At 42.2% G+C, this 19,461-nt stretch overlaps 1 protein-coding gene across 1 annotated transcript in view; it reads left to right on the forward strand.

The window, feature by feature from the left end:
- DPPA4 (developmental pluripotency associated 4) overlaps positions 1 to 9,316 on the forward strand; it is a gene marked incomplete at both ends in the record, with an annotated part of 28,058 nt that extends 18,742 nt beyond the window's left edge. The window contains 5 exons of the mRNA XM_079705267.1: positions 5,398 to 5,561; positions 5,649 to 5,699; positions 6,040 to 6,319; positions 7,797 to 7,992; positions 9,286 to 9,316. Coding sequence (XP_079561393.1) covers positions 5,398 to 5,561; positions 5,649 to 5,699; positions 6,040 to 6,319; positions 7,797 to 7,992; positions 9,286 to 9,316 — 722 coding nt within the window. The remainder of the gene's footprint in view (positions 1 to 5,397; positions 5,562 to 5,648; positions 5,700 to 6,039; positions 6,320 to 7,796; positions 7,993 to 9,285) is intronic.
- Positions 9,317 to 19,461: the final 10,145 nt, after the last annotated feature.

Consider the following 19,461-nt stretch of genomic DNA (forward strand, 5'->3'; position numbering starts at 1 on the left):
CCCCGACCAGGAATCGAACCCGTGCCCCCTGCATTGGGAGCACAGAGTCTTAACCACTGGACCGCCAGGGAAGTCCCTGGAGTCTGTTTTCTTAACCACAACTCTACATCGCCACCCAGCCACAAGTTTTCACAGGCCTAAAAATGCCTCAGTGGCCTCCTAACTCATCTTCCAGGGTCTGTGCTGATTCATCTCCACTTTCTCCACATTGTAGTTGAGAGACCTTTAAAATATGCTCATCAGAGTTCACTCACCCCCATCCCATCCCCACGGCTATCTTGAACGTTTCAATAGCTTTCCATTGCTCTTAGCCTACAGATCAAAAGGCCAAACTATCCAGACTCTGTTTACACTCTCCTCCTCTCCCTCAGAACAGAGCTGGGCTGATCCCTCCCCACCTTCCTCTATTCAATTAGGTAGCTCACCTGGTCCTTCAGATCTGCTACTTTCTTGACTTACTTCCTCCATGAAGTCTAAACCCCTGTTGCAAGCTGCCAAATGTAGGAAATTTTCCTCCTTTTCAAGGGTCATAATTGAATAGTTTACATTTGTTTGGATAATACATATGTATATATAAGATAAAAAGATATTTGGGTTTTTACTTCATTCAATAATTCAGTAGTACTAATTATGCTCAAATATTTTAAATTGTACTAATCCTCTTTATATTGAATATATAGGACATTATTTAACCCTTTTTTTTTTTTGAATGGTTGGTGCAATTCTTTTTTTTGTCTTTATTTTTATTTTTGGCCATGCCGTGCAGCTTGTGGGATCTTAGTTCCCTGACTGGGTATCGAACCAGGGAACATGGCAGTGAAAGCCTGCATCTTAATCACTGGACCACTGGGGAATTCCAGGTGCAATTCTTTTAGAATTGTGTTTCCCCAAATAGCGGTTGGCCTAAGAATTTCTAAATTATAATCTCAACACAGACTCCCATCTATTAACACACAAATCACGGATTATATCTTGCCCAGGATTAGGTATCTCTTTTTTTTTAAATAAATTCATCAACACTAGCTAAATATTAACATATGTCATGAATTTATTTATTTATTTATTTATTTATTTATTTATTTATGGCTGTGTTGTGTCTTCGTTTCTGTGCCAGGGCTTTCTCTAGTTGTAGCAAGCGGGGGCCACTCTTCATTGTGGTGCGCGGGCCTCTCACTATCGTGGCCTCTCTTGTTGCGGAGCACAGGCTCCAGACGCGCAGGCTCAGTTGCTCTGCGGCATGTGGGATCTTCCCAAACCAGGGCTCGAACCCGTGTCGCCTGCATTGGTAGGCAGATTCTCAGCCACTGCGCCACCAGGGAAGCCCCAGTATCTCTTAATTTAGAACTCCGTAATGTTACCTTCAATTACATTGGGAAAAGGAAGATGATTCAATGAAATACTTGAATCAGGCAAACCTAAACTTGATTTCTGGTTCTTTCACTTACTGTGCCAAGCAAGTTACCAACACAATCTTATACACATTTTTGTCATCTATGAAATGGAGAACAATAAAATAATGGCTGTGTGGGACTTCCCTGGTGGTCCAGTGGTTAAGACTCCATGCTTCCACTGCAGAGGGCATGGGTTTGATCCCTGGTTGGGGAACTAAGATCTCGCAAGCCATGTAGCATGGCCAAGAAAAAAATTAATAATGAAAATAATAATAATAACTGTGAACCTTTAAACCCAGAATTAGTATAAAACAAATACTCAATGGACTTTTAAAAAAAATTTTATTTTTGGCTGCATTGGGTCTTCATTGCTGTGCACAGGCTTTCTCTAGTTGCAGTGGGCGGGAGCTAGGCTTCATTGCGGTGCTCAGCCTTCCCATTGTGGTAGCTTCCCTTGCTGTGGAGCTAGGGCTCTAGGCACATGGGCTTCAGTAGTTGTGGTGCACAGGGTCAGTAGTTGTGGCACTGGGGCCTAGTTGCTTCACGGCATGTGGGATCCTCCCAGACCAGGGCTCGAACCCATGTCCCCTGCATTAGCAGACAGATTCTCAACCACTGCGCCACCAGGGAAGCCCCCTCAATGGACTTTTAAAACTATTATTGTTAGTTGCTGGCAGATGGGACGGTTCTAGTTATTAGTAGTACTGATGGAAAACTGAAGTTTTAATAAGTTGAGTAACTTGCTTAAGAAATGAAACGTATATGGTACAAGAAAACAGTTTTGCTTTCTTCAAGCCACTGGTTCAGCCCAGAATTCTGTTGTTTCCACAAGTTTCAGCATTCAGTCCTGTCACACGTCCCCTTCAGAAGTCTCTAGCAACTTTTCTTTTCCCCTTGGAATTTTTCTGAAGGAATTTTCAACTTCCCAGTGTCTCCGGAACCACACCCTCCGTAATAATGTTAAAAAACTCACAGGAAAGGGCCTGGAATGTTATTATGTATTCATTCATACAATAGTCATTCATGAATAAGAAAGTGTGCAAGCTTAGCTTTCACAGGGTGTAGGGGAAGGAGCAGAGGGGAGGAGAAAAGGAAAAGTGCTTACGGGCGCCGGAAGGAGGAGGAGCCTTTAAAAGAGCAATCTTGGGCCAGGGGCCATTTCAGAAGTAAGGAGAGTCTTTGTTTTATCAAGCTTGAGATTTCTGAGCATGGAGAGTGCAAAGAACCAGGAGGTAAGTACAATCTGCACGGGTTTGCTTTTGTCTGTCTTTGTCAATCTTCGTGTTTCTCTTTCTCTTGGGCACACTTACTCCCTCTTTTGAGGAGAAAAGAAGGTCCCTTAGAATTTCCTTCCTTTCACTTGTTGAAAAAAAAAAATCAATTTCCTGGGTATAATTGCTCCCTGGTATACTGGACCAGATCCTTTCATTTAGCTTCTACAGACACAGGTTCGAGACCAAAATTGCTGCATCTGGATTCATCTTTTCTGAGGGTCATTAGGGCCAAGGAACAATGGGAAACCAGACGTATTGAGGAGCACCGAGGACAGCAACTGAAGTCAGACAGGCTGTGGGGCTTTGTTGAGAAAAATCGAACCCCTCTGCCAGTGCAGCCTGACCGCTCTCCGGGTCTCTTTCCTAGAGCTAGGCCATTTTTTTGCCCTCCCAATTTTAACTAAGACTTTTGGGAGGCCCCAAAGTGAGTGAGGTATAAAGTGAGCACTTTGTGTAAGTGTTATGCCAATGTGAGATTTGAATATGAATGTAAACCTGCTATAGAGATGTAAAAATATAATTTGTACTCCCTTCTTGGAGGTGATAGGATTAGATAGGGGAGCAAATCTGGGATTTAATATTGACTTGGGGTTTAATTTCTATCGAAAGTGCCTACCTGTGTGCCCTTAGTTATGTAACCTCTGAGCCTCAGCTTCTGCACCTGAAAAACAAAATAATAGATTGTTGCTGGATTGCTGTGGAGATTAAAAGAAGGAAGGAGTCTGTGGTGTGGAACAATGCCTGATGGAAACTATAGGCTCAAAAAATGTTGTTTATTTGTGTCAAACAGCTTTATTCTCACTGTTCTCTTGTTTCTTTTGAATTAACCAATATTTATTGAGTGCCTACAACCAGAGGGAAAGGAATTCTACCCTTGGGGAGTTTATAATCAAATGGAGTACCAGACATGGATCAAATCACACAAGCAAATGTAAAACTGCAACTGACAAGTGGTAGGAATGTGGCAATGTGCAGTAGATTTGTATTGGTCTATAAAGTGGAGAAAAGGTTACCACCTGAACTAACACTTGAAGTGAGATTCTGAAAGAGGATTAAGGGTTTAACGATATGAATATAAGGGAAGGTGGTGTGTGTGGAGCTGAGTGATTTCAGGCAAAGTAACTAGGTTGGAAAGGAAAGTAGTTTTGTAGCTTGGGGCAATAGTATGGGAACGGTTTATCTGGGAGAGGTAAATGGGGGGGGATGGGGAAAGGGGGGAAAAAAAACCTTCCAGGTGAGGGATAATGGATATTGTGGGTGACGTAAGGGCTTTCTCCAAAGCAGAGGCTAGTTTCTTCTATGATTTTTGTTTATATATATATATATGTTTTTTTTTCTTTTTTTGGACCTTGCCGCCGAGGCTTGTGGGATCTTAATTCCCCAACCAGGGATTGAACCCTGGCTCTTGCAGTGAAAGTGCTGAGTCCTAACCACTGGGCTGCCAGGGAATTCCCCTTTTCTCATACTTTCAGATTGGCCTTCCACTTCTCTATCACTGCTTCCCTTTCTTATAAATAAACCTCAGTATTAAGATGATACCCAGAAGAGAATCCATGTTGCCAGTGGAGCTCAATGATTATCTTGGTACCTTGGATGTGAGGTGTCATAAGTCAGGTAGTGTATGTGGTGGGTTGGATGCCCAGAGGAGTGACTTTCTGGTTCCTCTATCCCCAGTGCAACTCCACAAAGAAGACAGAGGAAGAATATATGAGTTGCAAATTCAAAGGTACATCAGTAGATGCCGAAGAGGGACAGGGGGCTTCTGGTAAACCAGATATACTAGAAACCTCGGCAAAGGGGACCAAAAGAAAAAGATCTATAAAAAATAACAGAGGTAAGAGATCTACAGTTCCTTAAATCCTATTTCCCTGGGTCTGAGAAGACTGAGGGATTTTTCTGGAAAAGTAGGGAAGAAATTTCAGTCCTGTATTCTGCAAATCCTACACTTCCTTCGAAGCCTAGTTTAAATCTCACCTCCTGGTTCTAATCACTATTTTGCCTACTCTAGATTCTGGGAGTTAAGGATCTTAATGTGCAATGATCTGGGGACAGAGACCTATACATTCAAAATCCCATCCTTGAAACTCTACTTCCTGTCTTAAAAATATGAGGAAAGTAGCTACCTTGCTGAGTTGGATTGAGGTCAGGGTGGAGGGTCAGTTGTAATTTACACAGAAGAATTAGGTAAACAGCCTACACTTCATCTGACTGTAATGGGCGCTCAGTCAAACCTAGTGACCATTAGCATCAGTCTTTCCTGAATGGTGAGAGCATGTGAGGTGAAGCAGGAGACCAGAGTGCTGCCCTAGTGAGGTGGGCTGCCAGAATTATGGGTATTAGTCATTGTGTAGCATTTCTGGGTGGCTTATTTTGTTTTGTGGTGAGAGGGCAAGGCATGGCCTAGTAGTTATGACCACAGGTCTAAAACTTCTATCATTCCCTGCATCGGAAGTGCAATCTCTAGGTCAACCTCCTCAGGGTCTGTGGTTTAGAGCTCTCACAAAAGAGCAAGTGTGCGTGAGTAGTGGGGAGTTTTAGGAAGTAAAAATACTGAGGGATTCAGAAATATTGTCAGTTTTAGTTTTGAGGTTCTATCCCTTGAAGGTTACGAGGTCTTTGGCAAGTCATTTAATTTTACAGTGGGGATCAGAACTAAAAGTGATTGTACTTTTGACATTTTAAAAGGCTACATAAAAGTTAATTGTTGCTAATTTTATCTCATTCTCCTTCAGCTTGCTGTCCACGAAAAATGCCACAATGTTGTGACAGTGTGAAACCTCAGAAGAAGGCAATGCCGATTCCTCCTTTACCTTCTACACTGCCGCCTGTCAATCTGATTCACAGGGATGTTGTGCGCGCTTGGTGCCAGCAGTTAAAACTGAGCACCAAAGGCCCGGTGAGTGTCCAGGGTAGGAGTTGATGCTCTTGGGAGGAAGACTACGAGCCTCAGTTTGATTATTAACTCATTTTTCTCTTGTCTTAGAAACTAGACGGATATAAACGACTCTGTGAACATGCCTACCCTCATCAAAAAGTGAGTAATTTGTAGAGAATTTGGCCGAGTCGAAGGTTTAGTTATTCTCATCCTAATCACCTATTTTAGCGTCAAAAGGTGAGTAGGGGGCTTCCCTGGTGGTGCAGTGGTTGAGAGTCCACCTGCCGATTCAGGGGACACGGGTTTGTGCCCCGGTCCGGGAAGATCCCACATGCCGCAGAGCGGCTAGGCCCGTGAGCCATGGCTGCTGAGCCTGCGCGTCCGGAGCCTGTGCTCCGCAATGGGAGAGGCCACAACAGTGAGAGGCCTGCGTACCGCAAAAAAAAAAAAAAAAGGTGAGTAGAAGAATTGTCTTTAATCTTTTAAACCCTCTATGTAGAACATTCCTGCCACAGCCCAGGAGGCCAGGATCCTATCACTATCGAGAAGAAAATCAAAGATGGACAAGGGGGAACTACCTCTGGAATGTTTTGATGAAAAGATGTCTTCTGAAGTGGCTCCTCCTCCTGAGGGGGAAGCACCTGCCCTTGAAGGAGCTCCTACTCTTCAGGAAGTTGTATCAACTTCTGCCTCTGACCCAGGAGCTGTGTTTGCCTCTTGGAGCAAAATGACAGCCAGGGCCATGAAGATGGAGTCGGCGCAATCACAAGAGACCTGTGGTAAGCTCATTACTAAGAACTGCTTCTGGTTCAGGTGGGAAAATAAGTTTAATTGATATTAATTGCTGATTAACTTCAGGGTATTATCAAAATCATCTGAAGACCTGGTGATTCCTGGGCCCCATCCACACATTTTTCTAGTTCAGGTCTGGGTAGGCCCCAGGAATTTACATTTCTAACAATCTCCCAGGCATGGCTAATCTGGGGACCACACTGTGAGAACCAGTGATCTAAATTAATGAGGTCATCAGAAGGGGATAGAAATCTGGCTTCATTTCTTTTTGCCTCCTTTAAAGAATTAAAAGTAAAAGCAGTCTCTAAAGTCAACTGCCTGAGCTAAAGCCTTGGATCTTCTAGCATCTGTCAAGTGGCATTAACTGTTATTTAATCTAGTTCTCAGTTTGCTCGTGGTAGTGTAGGTTAATAATAATACCTACCTCATGATGTTATTGTGAGAGTTACAGGAGATAAAATTAAGACCATGCACTGGTTAGCACATTACAATGCCTGTTGAGACCCCTGTCCCCCTATAACTGGTAACCTCCCCCTCCCCTTGGGAGCAAAGCCTGGGGCCAGGCCCTGCCCACTGTCTGTTGCACATAGTGGGGTGTTGCTCCAGGATCTTGCTTCAGACATGTAAGATCCCCCATCCATTAAACCACTGATGTCGCTAAAAAAAAAAAAATGAGTTGAGACCTCTGAACTTATTTTATGAGGGCCTTCCCAGACCACTCTGGTTTAGTCTTTCTATTGAAGGAAACCAGAACGTCACCCCAAAATCTGCCTCTTTGCCATAAAAATCTTGAGCTGAAGGCAATCAAAAAGCAGCAAACCCAAAAAAGCTCTTCCTTTTCAGCCTAAGGCAGGATTATCTATTCTCCTTTTGTTGGAGACAGACTTATCCACTGAGAGTGGGCACCAGAGCAACCAGCAAAGAAAACTCATCCATTAGTTTACTCCCATATATTTACCTTCTCACTGTTTGCCACCCTTGGGAGCCTAAAACTGCTTCCCTTTGTCCTGTCATTTCTTTGCAAATGTATTGTTCTTTGTCAAAGATGTTACATAAGATGGAATTCTAAGCTGCCATTTTGAGCTAGTTTTTGCGTTTTTCCTGCACTATGTGCACTGCATGAATTCATCCACTGTTTTCCCCTTGTTCGTCTTTTTGTTAGAGTCCCGGGTGAAAAGCTAAGATGGGCAGAGGAAAAGCTTTGCCACCCTCCCAGCCACAGTGTCATCTACCCACTTGCCTCTACACATCCAGATATATTTTTTGTTTCTTTTAAAATATTTAACAGGAACTGTTTTTGCATTATTTTCTAAAGGGGAACAGGGTAGAGAAAGTTAGGTTTCAGGGTTCATATCTGGGAGCTGACACTTGAGGAAGACAGTAGCATCAAAGGCCATGATGCAAACTCAAAGTTTAGACTTTGGTCTTGCTATGCTAGTACTGAACCTCTCTTTCCTTCCCCAGGGGTCTGGTGGTGTGTGGTTCACGGGAGAGGTCTCCCTGCTAACACAGAGGGCTGGGTTCACTTACAATTTCATGCCGGACAGGCTTGGGTGCCTGAAAAACGAAGGAGGGTGTCTGCGCTCTTCTTGCCGCCTGCGGGCAATTTTCCTCCCCCACACCTGGAGGACAACATGCTGTGCCCTGAGTGCGTGCACAGGTAACCACCTGGTACCCTTCTACACACTAAAAGTGGGCGTCTGGGTTTTAGTTGGGGGAAAGAGGAGATACATATTCATCTTAATTAGCCCTGTATTTCAAGCACAAGTTGTCAATAAAGATTTTCACAACAAGTTTTACTGGAGTAAGTGTATTCGTAGGAGAAAGGGCATTTTTATGTCAAGGCATAATGCTTCTACCTGGAGACCCATACTTTTGGAGCAGTAACCAATTGTATAATTACTATATTCCCGGTATACGCACTACACAGAAATAATGACTGGCAAAAAAAACCCTTATTTTAGGTGGCCTACAGTCTAAGGGGGATGACTGGTACATAAACAACTGTATCACCATGTGATGACTGGTATCAAAGAAGAGGTTTCTTAATTTAAGGGAAGAATTGTCTAGATGGAAAGGAGGAAGTAAGAAAAACCTGGCTTCTAGATGGTTTTTCGGTAACTGATAAGGAGAAGAGTTGCATTGGGTTGCGGACAGAGCTTCAAGGAACAGCAGTGTTTTAGGGGCATGTTAAAGGACAAAAGAAACAAGGAGAAAACCTGAAATATGAAGTCAGTGGGGAGAATTTGCATGGAGAAATTGTCTTATAAAGAAGGTAGAGATAACATACTTGCTTGGAAAAGATAAGGGATTCAAAGCAATAAAGAATATAGATAATTTGGGGGTGGTTGAATAAGGGGAGGAGAGAAATAGAGGCTACAATTGGAGGTATTTTCTGAAAGATACAAATGGAGGAGGGGAGCAGTAGGATGCTTGGAGGGGATTGCCATGTGTTTTCTGTTAAATTGGGCCACGTGTGTTTCCGGGCTTAGCTTGGGAGAGGGGCCTGCAGAGGAGGAGGATGGAAAGAAGCCCATCCCTCTGAATAGAGGGGCTTGGAGCAGCCCAGACGTGGCTCCCAGGGATCCATCTCCTCAGCCTGTAATTGTCCAGGAATCATCCTGGACTTCATCCCGTGCTCTCTGTTGGCTTGCTGGGGACCCACTTTTGGCGTCATGATGACTGAACACCAGAGATCTAGGGCAGCTGGCAGAGGATAGAAGCCTCAAGTGGGGCGGGGTGGGCGGGGAGCTCAAGCTGCGGGATCTTAGTTCCCTGACCAGGGATTGAACCTGGGGCTATGGCAGTGAAAGAATTGAGTCCTAACCACTAGACCACCAGGGAAGTCCCAAGGGCAATTTTATTGGCATTCCAGGAGTGGGTTTCTTGGTTATTTTCAAGAATGCAATTTGATATTTCGTCTTGATTCTAAAACATTTCCTTTGCTTTTTAGGAATAAAGTGTTAATGAAAAGCCTGCAGTGAGATCACAATACCAGTAAAAAGGGTACATCTATGATTATAATTAATGATAGAGAAGTGACTACAAATCAACTCCACGGTGCTATTTGACAGCTGAACTCTGGGCCACTCTGCACTCTCCATGCTTCCTGCTTACAGGGTTGCGTGAAAAAAAGCCTGTGAACGGCCAAAAGTGGAAGTGGCTATCTCTCCAAAGATTCCCAGCCCTAAGGGAGCAGACGAGAAAGGAGATGGGGACATTTTAAAAATGCTAATTCGATGAATGGAATTAATTTACTTGAAAGTGCCTCAAGTAAATTTCTACATTGGCAAAGATGGGGCTTATAGGCAAAAGTTCAAATTTGGTTATGTACACCTTAACCAAGTATTCAAACTTATCATCACCAGGAATGGTGAGAGTAGCGATATGTTTCCTGATGTGATACAATATATCACTGATAATATTCTTGCCCCAAAGAATCTATTCACAAGGAAGCAATCAGGCCTGATTATGCCTCTTGTCTCCGCATAATTAAGTGAGCTTACCTTGTTCTGGGTGGCAGTTACTTAGATGCACCCATATGTAAATACTCACAGAGCTATGCACTTAAGATGTCTGTATTTCACTTATATGTAAATTATATATAATTTTTTTAAGTGTCCTACATTGAATGATAAATTATAGTGCCTCTAGTAAAAAGGCAACTAGAAAATTTTGAAATTAAAGCTTTTATTTTAAAACAAAATTCTCAATTGTGTATGTGAAATGACCCTTTTGAAATATGTCAGATCATGACACTGCTCAAAACCCTCCCATGGATCCCATTCAGAGGGAAAACCAAAGTCATTGTAATGACCTCCAAGACCTTAACTAAAGTGCATTCTGCCCCGTGCCCCTTCATCTCCTGCCTCATCTCCAACACCTGCCTTTGCTGTTCTTTGACCATGCCTCACACGCTCTTACCTCAGGGCCTTGTCCCTGGCTGGAATGCTCTTTTCCCCACATGTCAGTATGGTAAACTTTCTTCGAATGCCACTTTGTCAAAAAGGCATACTCTGACCCCCTATTTAAAATCACAAGCTGTTTCTCCAGCCTTATAAGCACCTTGGGTCCCGATTTCTATTTTTCCATAACACTTGTCTCCTCTAACATGTTAATTTGTAATTTATTGTTTGTCTTCCCCTAACAATACAAAAGGATTTCTGGGGGGCTTCCCTGGTGGTGCAGTGGATAAGAATCTGCCTGCCAGTGCTGGGGACACATGTTCAAGCCCTGGTTCAGGAAGATCCCACATGCCTCAGAGCAACTAAGCCTGTGAGCCACAACTACTGAGCCTGTGCTCTAGAGCCCGTGAGCCACAGCTAGCGAGCCCACATGCCACAACTACTGAAGCCCGCGTGCCTAGAGCCCGTGCTCTGCAACAAGAGAAGCCACCACAGTGAGAAGCCCGTGCACCGCAACGAAGAGTAGCCCCCGCTCGCCACAACTAGAAAAAGCCTGCGCACAGCAACAAAGACCCAACACAGCCAAAAATAAAAATAACTAAATTTAAAAAAAAAAAAAGGATTTCTGTCGGTTTTGTGCACTTAGTTATCACAACCTCCTAGAACAGCCTGACACATTACAAGTTTCTTGGAAACCAATATTAAAAAAATAGACCTCTGTCCTGTCTATCTATATTCTCTGGGAAAATAAATTGCTTTGAGTTACCTTTTGGAAAGAAAAAACTTCTCTGTTGTAACACGCATTATTCTGTTTTCTAGTTCTGCCATAAATCTCATAGTTTAATTTCCTCCAAAATACAATTTTGGAAGGTCTCTAGTAAATTCTTTTAAAACTGCTTAGCAGGATTTGTGTTTTCCCCCATGAGCCACCCTCCTGTTTTAGAATATGAAGGACCGAAGTGTTAAGAATGGCAGTAATCACCCAGTATTTCAATCAGCCTTACCTGAAGGACATAGCTGAAATTGTATTTTTTGAAAGATAAGAAGAGGAAAAAGAACTTCCATTACTAAGGGGTAGACATCAGATGACAAAAGATGAAGTAAATGGGTCCAGAAGACACTTCTCTTTAGAAGAATTAACTTGAGTCATCTTTTGTTCCTGGCCAGGAAAACCTAGATTGGAATGGCCTGAAGGAGGTAAATCTCTCCAAAAGATGTTACTTTTCATTTCTGAGTCCACTACTTAAAGGGACAGATTTCTCTGAGAAAGAGTTTTGAGCTGACATCAGATTGAATGGCAAATAAGAATTAAAAAAGGAGAAGAAAGCACATTCCAGCCAGTAGAATGGGTTGTGAGGCTCCTGAGGTGGGAAACAAGAAAACTGAAAGGCCAGTGTGTTGGGAGTTCAGAACCAGGGAACATAGATATTGGATGAGACTGGAAAGGAATGGAAGCCCAGACAAGAGAAATCCTTTGTTTTGCCTTTATCTTAAAAAATAGAGGGAAGCACTGGGAGTTCAAGGGGCTGGGCTGAAATGTTAGATTTGCATTTTGCAAAGATGATTTACCTCTAGTGTGGAGGAAGGACCAGAGGAAGAGGGTGTGAATTAGAGGAGACCAGTTAGGAGTTATTTATTTCTAGCAAGAGATGTTGGCAGCTTAGACTGGTGCAGATGGAGGTAAGCTGTAATGGGGCAGGATATTGGAGGGAGGATAATAGAAAGTAAGGAAAAGATCTAAAACTGATGTCTATCAACAAATTACCACTTCCATTGTTCAATTTTTTAGTCTGTTCATCATTTTTAAAAAAAATTTATTTTCTATTGGAGTATAGTTGAATAACGATGTTGTGTTCTCTTCATCATCTTTTATATTAAAAACCATTTGGTAATCAAGATGAGTAAGAAGAGGGACAGTCCACCTACCTAAAGTAAATAAGATGCCACTTCTTTATCCAACTAACCCATGGGGTGGGAGTGGCCAGAATCTCCTGGAAGGGGCAAAGAGAAAATTCTGTGGTGATGGAAATATTTTCTGTCTCGACTAGGGAGTTGCCTACCATTTTTCAAAACTTATCAAACTGTACACTTAAGATCTGTGTATTTTGGGACTTCCCTGGCAGATCCAGTGGTTAAGACTTTGCCTTCCAATGCGGGGAGTGTGGGTTTGATCCCTGGTCGGGGAGCTAAGATTCCACATGCCTCATGGCCAAAAATCAAAACATAAAACAGAAGCAGTATTGTAACAAATTCAATAAAGACTTTAAAAAATGGTCCACATCAAAAAAAAATTTGTGTATTTTACTGTAAATTTTACATCAAAGGGAAAAAAAAAAGGTTTAGTTTGGAGATCAAAGAGGAAATTGCATCTGTCACATGACTCTACTCCTAGGATTTGTATACAGAGGCCTCAGAGTAGAGAATGGGGAGGTCCTGTTTTTTCCCATGACGGATGACAAAGAGGAGTGCCCCCATACATTAGGGAGATTTATAACACTGAGAAGGGTTATAGAAGGTCACAGAGACTGGACAAGATTTCCTCAGTAACTCAGAACTGCTGTAGCTCTAACACTGGAAAACGAAGGTCAGAACTTGATTTGTTCTGCTCTTCCTCAAAAGCCCTGATTAAATCTTCTCTGATAACTTTATTTGATATATTCCTTTTTTTTTTTTTTTTTTGGCCGCGCAGAGCAGCATGGGGGATCTTACTTCCCAGACCAGCAATTAAACCCATGCCCCCTGCAGTGGAAGCACAGAGTCTTTTTTTTTTTTTTTTTTTTTTTTTTTGCGGTATGTGGGCCTCTCACTGTTGTGGCCTCTCCTGTTGTGGAGCACAGGCTCTGGACTCGCCGGCTCAACGGCCATGGCTCATGGGCCCAGCCGCTCTGCGGCATGTGGGATCTTCCCGGACTGGGGCACGAACCCGTGTCCCCTGCATCAGCAGGCGGACTCTCAACCACTGCGCTACCAGGGAATCCCGGAAGCACAGAGTCTTAACTACTGGACCACCAGGGAAGTCTCTATATTTCAATTCTTAAAACTACTAAAACTGCTACCTTTTTTATCCATACTGGATTGGAAGTCACCACTTATTTCTTACTGTTAAGAAACACAAGAGCCCAAGCTTTGGGGGCAGCTAGATATGTTTACAAGTTTCTATCCTGAAAGCTCAGTTCACTTGATTTTTAAAATGAAGGTAACAGCTCACACTTGCGAGGTTGCTAGATTGAAAAAAATAATGTATGTAAAACAATTATGTTAGGAAAGTGATAGGCACTCAGCCAAGAGTAACTGCTGTAATTTCTACTATGTTTTGTCTCTTTCTTTTCTGCACTGATCTGATATGTAATTACCAAGCACTTATTAGCCATTTCAAAGCTGTGTGGCTTTAGGAATTTAATTAATCTCTCTAGCCTTAGTCAGGTTTATTTACATAGAGTGAAATTCACCCATTTTAATGTATAATCCTTTGAGTTTTGATAAATGCATGCAGCCATGTAACTACCATCACAAGAGCTAGAACTTCCATTGTTCCAGAAAATTCCTTCTTGCCTCTGTAGTTAACTCCTTTCCCCTCCTCAACTCCTGAAAACCAAAGGCCTATTTTCTGTTCCTATAGTTTCTTCTTTGGCTCACGGGGCCCAGCCGCTCTGCGGCATGTGAGATCTTCCCGGACCGGGTCACGAACCCGCGTCCCCTGTATTGGCAGGCGGACTCTCAACCACTGCGCCACCAGGGAAGCCCGAGACTGGGTTCTTTAATTTAGTATAAGGCATTTGAGGTTGACTCATATTTTTGAATGTATCACCAATTTGTTCCTTTTTATTGATGAATAGTAGTATTCCATTGTGTGGATATACCATGCTTGTTTATCCATTGAGGGGGAGCAGAATATGCCACTCCAGAATGTGGCTTTGGCATATGGATTATTTTGAGTTGAATACAAGCAGGGACCAGCAGATTCAGAAAGAGCTTTTTACCTTCCCCTTAGCTGTCTCAAAGAATTTAGATAGAGGACCTATACTAGGAAGAAAGCTATTACTAGAGATAATATTTTATATAAGAAAGACTTATTAACAGGACTTCCCCAGCAGTCCAGTGATTAAGACTCCATGCTCTCAATACAGGGGGCACAAGTTTGATCCCTGGTCAGGGAACTAAGATCCCACATGACGCATGACATGGTCAAAAAATAAAAGACTTATCTACATGGCAGAGCAAACATTTGTTTACCAAACATTTGCTCTTCTCGTCTTCCTGAGAATTGTCTTCCTCCGCTTTGAAGCCCCAGACCCCTACCCCTTCTCTTTAGCTTGGGATGGTATATATGCCTCAGTTACCTGACTGCCAGGGAGTCCACATATTTTTATGGGGCTCCCACACATACAGAATTTGATTTTCTCCTGTTAATTTGTCTCATGTCAATTTAATTATTAGACCAGCCAAACTACCTAGAAGAGTTTTCTGCTCCTACACCATTCACCAGTTGAAGGATATTTGGTTATTTCTAGGTTTTGGTGATTATAAATAAGCCCTCTATAAACCATCATATACAGTTTTTTTTGTGAACATTCAAGTTTCACTCATTTGGGGGTAAATATCTAAGGAGGGAGATTGCTGAGTCATACATTAAGTATGTTTAGCTTTACAAGAAACTCTCACAGTTTTCCAAAATGGTGGTGACATATTGCATTCTCACCAGAAACGTATGATATCCTCATCGACACTTGATATGATCAGACTTTAATTTTAGCTATTCTAATAGGTGTATAGTGGTATCTTAATTGTGGTATTAATTTACCCTCCATATAGCTTCTTGATGGAGTGGCTGTTAAAGTATTTTGCTCTTTTTTTTTGGCAGCGGGGTTGGGGGGGGGATTGTTTTCTTATTATTGAGCTTGAGGAGTTCTTTATATATAAATTTAGAATCAGCATGTCACCTTCTGCAGCAAAAATCCTATAGGGATTTTGATGAGTTTTCTGGGTCAATGAGTCATGGGAAAAGCAGCTTGTTGCAGGTCCAACAGGAGAGACTAAGTCTAGAAAAATGATATATGGTATTGTGTTGTAATGTATTAGGGATAGTTATGTTTGTTGCAAGAAGAATGCATTTAAGTATGTTCCTCCGTAAGAAAATATCTAGCCTTAAGTAGAATGCAGTGTGTAAGGAGTTCTGCAAAGTAGCAGAAGGCACTAATGGAATGCAGGTGGGTTGTATGTAGTGTGGAAGGTATTAGGAAATGAAGATAACAGTCAACTGTGTTAAATTCTAAGACTTCATTGCCCTAGATGGTTAATATAACTCAACTACAATCTAATGCAATGATCTGGCCTGCGAGTGGGGACTATAGAAACAAAAAAATGACACACGTATATGTTGGGCAAAGTGTTAATGACCCTCAAAGATTAAGAAAGTAACAAGTCTAAGACCTAGTTTTGAGACCAGATGTGCTATTTTAGTAGATGGTTGATATTGAGTATCTGTTACCTAAATAAATAGCAGTGATCATAATATTTATCTCACAGGATTATAAGAATTAATGAGATAATATATATATAATATACTTCATAAATTGACAGTCTATGCAAATGCTCTTTATGACTATTTTATTAAACTCTTTCTTAACTTCTGTTCTTCAGTGTTAAGTTGCCCCGAACAGAATACTTCCCTAGCCAAGCAGTCTGCCTCCTATGGATGGGCTATCTTGAACACTTTGGGTAATTGGTGCCAACAACATAATTTGAGTAGTGATAGCAAGGTTAGTAAACTGGGAATTTGTGCTGCTCAGAACAAAGACAGGAATGTGAATCATTTTATTAACTTTTATTTCCCTCTTATTCTCTCCAGAAAAAAACAATTTATGAGAGATTGTATAAACGTGCATTTTTTTAAAAGTCACTTGTTGGGAAGATATTAATGCTACAAAATCATAATTCTTACGTTGAATCATTTTGCCTAATTTTGGTATAAAGCAAGGCCAGAGAAAGCAGACAGATAGAGAAGGGGAGACTATTATTCTTAGTGTCTACTACCATACATTACTCTCTCCATACTCTATTTTGAACTATTAAGATAAATAATGTTCATCTTTTAAAAAATGGTAGTAATACCTTACTTTTGAACACTGATCATGAGACCTGTTTGCAGAATATGCTCACCTCAGCAGAAATGGTCCAGAAATTGTCACATTTGAGAGGAGACCAGATATTATCCAGATACAACTGGAAGAAAAAAAAAGAAAAAAAAGATATATATATAACTCAACTAAAACAACCCCTCCCCCCCCAAAAAAAAGAGAGAGAGCAAGAGAGAGAGAGACCTGATATTAGCTACTCCAGCAAAGCCTCAGCGCAGACCTAAAAGAGGGAAGAAGGTTGCAGTGGTCACTACCCTCGACATGGCTAAAAGATTTGCGATAAATAACTCAGACAAAGGGACTGTACAACTATTACATTCAAGAAAAGGTTCAAGATCAGACAACCCTATTGTAGTTGCCCTACCTATTTTTACTGCCACTTCTGAGTCCTGGACCCAGAAAGTCTCTGGTAAGACTGATAATAGTGCTGGTCAGGAAGAGGTAAGAAGCTCAATTTAAAATAGCTTCAAATGGAAATAAAGTGATGGAACAAGCCACTTACTATTTAACAGTCTATAGGTTGGGAAATATTTTTCCATAAAGCTTCTCTCCATTTGCGGCAGCTCACTTACTACGGGCAGATGTCAACGTTTTTCCTGAATTGATTTCTAAGCCAAGTGATTTGGCCCCTGCTCTTTTCCCATCACTGAGTGTAATTATAATTTCAGAGGGAAGAATAAAATGTTGATGTGCTCAGAAGAGGAATGCCCCAACTTAAGTATACTCTATTTCTCTTCCCTTTCTTCAAGGCATTCAAGCAAAGGGAGTATAGCATTATGGTGTGGTGATCATGCAAATGTGCCTTTCAGCTCTGTACTGCAGGTCACTGGCCCCCTCGTTAACACCACTGCTGTGAAGTTCATACCTATGCTATAACTCCCATCTGCTCCTCCCAGCCACTAAATGTAGCAGGGATTCTAAAGCAGGGGCATTCTTATGGCTTAGACTCAAGGACTCTTCATCAGCCTTGCTGAAACTTTCTTAGAACTGCACTGCAGTTCAAGACTCTTCTACCCATACTCCCTTCCTTCTCCTTCAGAGAGGTCAGACCTACATCATGGTCTGACAACTCTCCCAGCCTTCCAGCTCCCTTCTTACTTTCATTCGCAGTTATTTTCTATACTGAATCTCTTGCATACCTAGTCCCTTCTTGCCATCTGCTTCTTGGAACATATGAACAAATACCTATTGTGCCAGGAGCAGTCAGGAAAAACCAGGTAATAAGATGAGATTCTGGAACTGGCTCACTGACCTGCTGGTGAGCACAAAAGGAGAACATTCTGAGTGCTATATGGGGGATGGATAATCCCTGGCCCACAATGGTGGTCCAACTGCTGAAGATTTTACTGGAGGTGATCTGGGAAAATGTCCTGGTAAAAGGGAATGCCCTCACAAATGCAGTAATTCAGGCATTTGGAAAATATAGTTGTAAAAGCAACTACAAAGTTAGTGGAGTTGGCTGGTTACTTGTAAGTCATATTAATGTCCATCAATGGGATAATGAGAAACTGAAGGCCATTAACAAGCATTGGAAGATGAAGTATGAGATGTGAGAGCCAAACAGCCCCTAGTAATTTACAGAGACCCACATCTCCTGCTGTTAGATAAATGGACACAGCAAACAGAAGCTCTAATAGATAAAGTCTCAGAGCTACAGAGACTTAAAATTTTAGCCAAGGCAGGTCTACTATGCTAAAGTCAGCAAACTGATTGGGAAAATCTTGGACCCTGAAACATCCGGTGAGGGTATGGGAGTGGGTGCCCCTGAGAGTGTCGGCTCTGTAGAGCCCTGTGAATTCTCAGACTTTACAGAGCTGGTCCGTGGTTCCCTAGTAAGAACTAACACTACCTGTACGCTGGAGGATGCTGCACAGGCTCCTCCCCCGAAAGGTAACAGTGACAGGTACTCCCCTCAAAAGTTCCTCCAAACTCCTCTCCCAGCTACTAGGCCAATAACTGAGAATTATATTCCAGCATAACCCAGCTGAGGAAGTGATGGGCCTGGCAAGGGAGGACAGACAATATCCACCAAAGGATCCGGAGACATTAGCCAGCATGTTCTGGCAGGAGCTAGGGAAGCAATTCTTGTGTTAGGTTTTAAAAGCAACTGACCAAAAGGACTGGAATACAACATTAGATAAGAAAGAATTTATTGTCTTGGAGGGATATTTTCTCTTTGAACGGGATTCAATATCCTAGCAAGGATCCCAGGAGGTGGGACAAATTCACTGCTAAGATGATTCTTAGAGGCCCAGGGCAAGTGACAGCCAACACTGAGCAAAGTATAAATGCCCAAGCTGCCCTGGCAGAGGGTAGAGGAGGGAATAAAGAAGCGGAGGAAAGTGAATCTGCAGGGATGGACAAGTTATATGAGGCCAGACACCTACCAGAGAATGTTCCTCAGGAGGGCCCAGCATTCACCAAGGCCACAGGAACATGCTGGAGAAGGGAGCACCAGTATTGCTAAGACAAGGCTGATGGTAGGTGAGGTAGTCACAGAGTTGGGTTTGTTAATGTCATTCTGGGGATTATGGTCCCTGAAGTAAATGAGTCATATGGTGGCTCTTAACCAGCAGAAACCAGGAAGCTGCAATTACCAGGAGGGTTGGAGGGCAGCCAAGGGGGCTTGATTCATAGGAGGCTGTGGAGATGGTTAGTAGCTCATGACAGCTAGGGGCAAAGTAGATGGGAAGCCAACAAAGATGCTTCTTTTTTTTTAAATGTGGAAGTAAACAATTACTTGTATTTAAAATTTTTCCAGTTTTATTGAGATATAATTGACATATAACATTGTACAAGTTTGAGGTGTACAACATAATGATTTAATACATGTATCTATTATGAAAAAGGATGCTTCTTAACAGCTACAAAGTCAAGGATAGAGGAGCAGGAGGCTGAGGGCAGTCATTCTAGTAAAAAGTCACCATCTCTTGCTTAGCTCCCAGACCTGAGCTGATTTTCAGATCCAGAACCCACTAAGAGCTGAGATGGCCGGCTTCCTGTGAAGAAGGACCCTGTAACCACCATAACACGCATTTCTTATTATTATTCCCCCTGTCTTTCTCCAAAGGGATATATAGGCATTTA

This window comes from Hyperoodon ampullatus (assembly GCF_949752795.1).
Source record: "Hyperoodon ampullatus genome assembly, chromosome: 5".
NCBI classification, from domain to species: Eukaryota; Metazoa; Chordata; class Mammalia; order Artiodactyla; family Ziphiidae; genus Hyperoodon; species Hyperoodon ampullatus.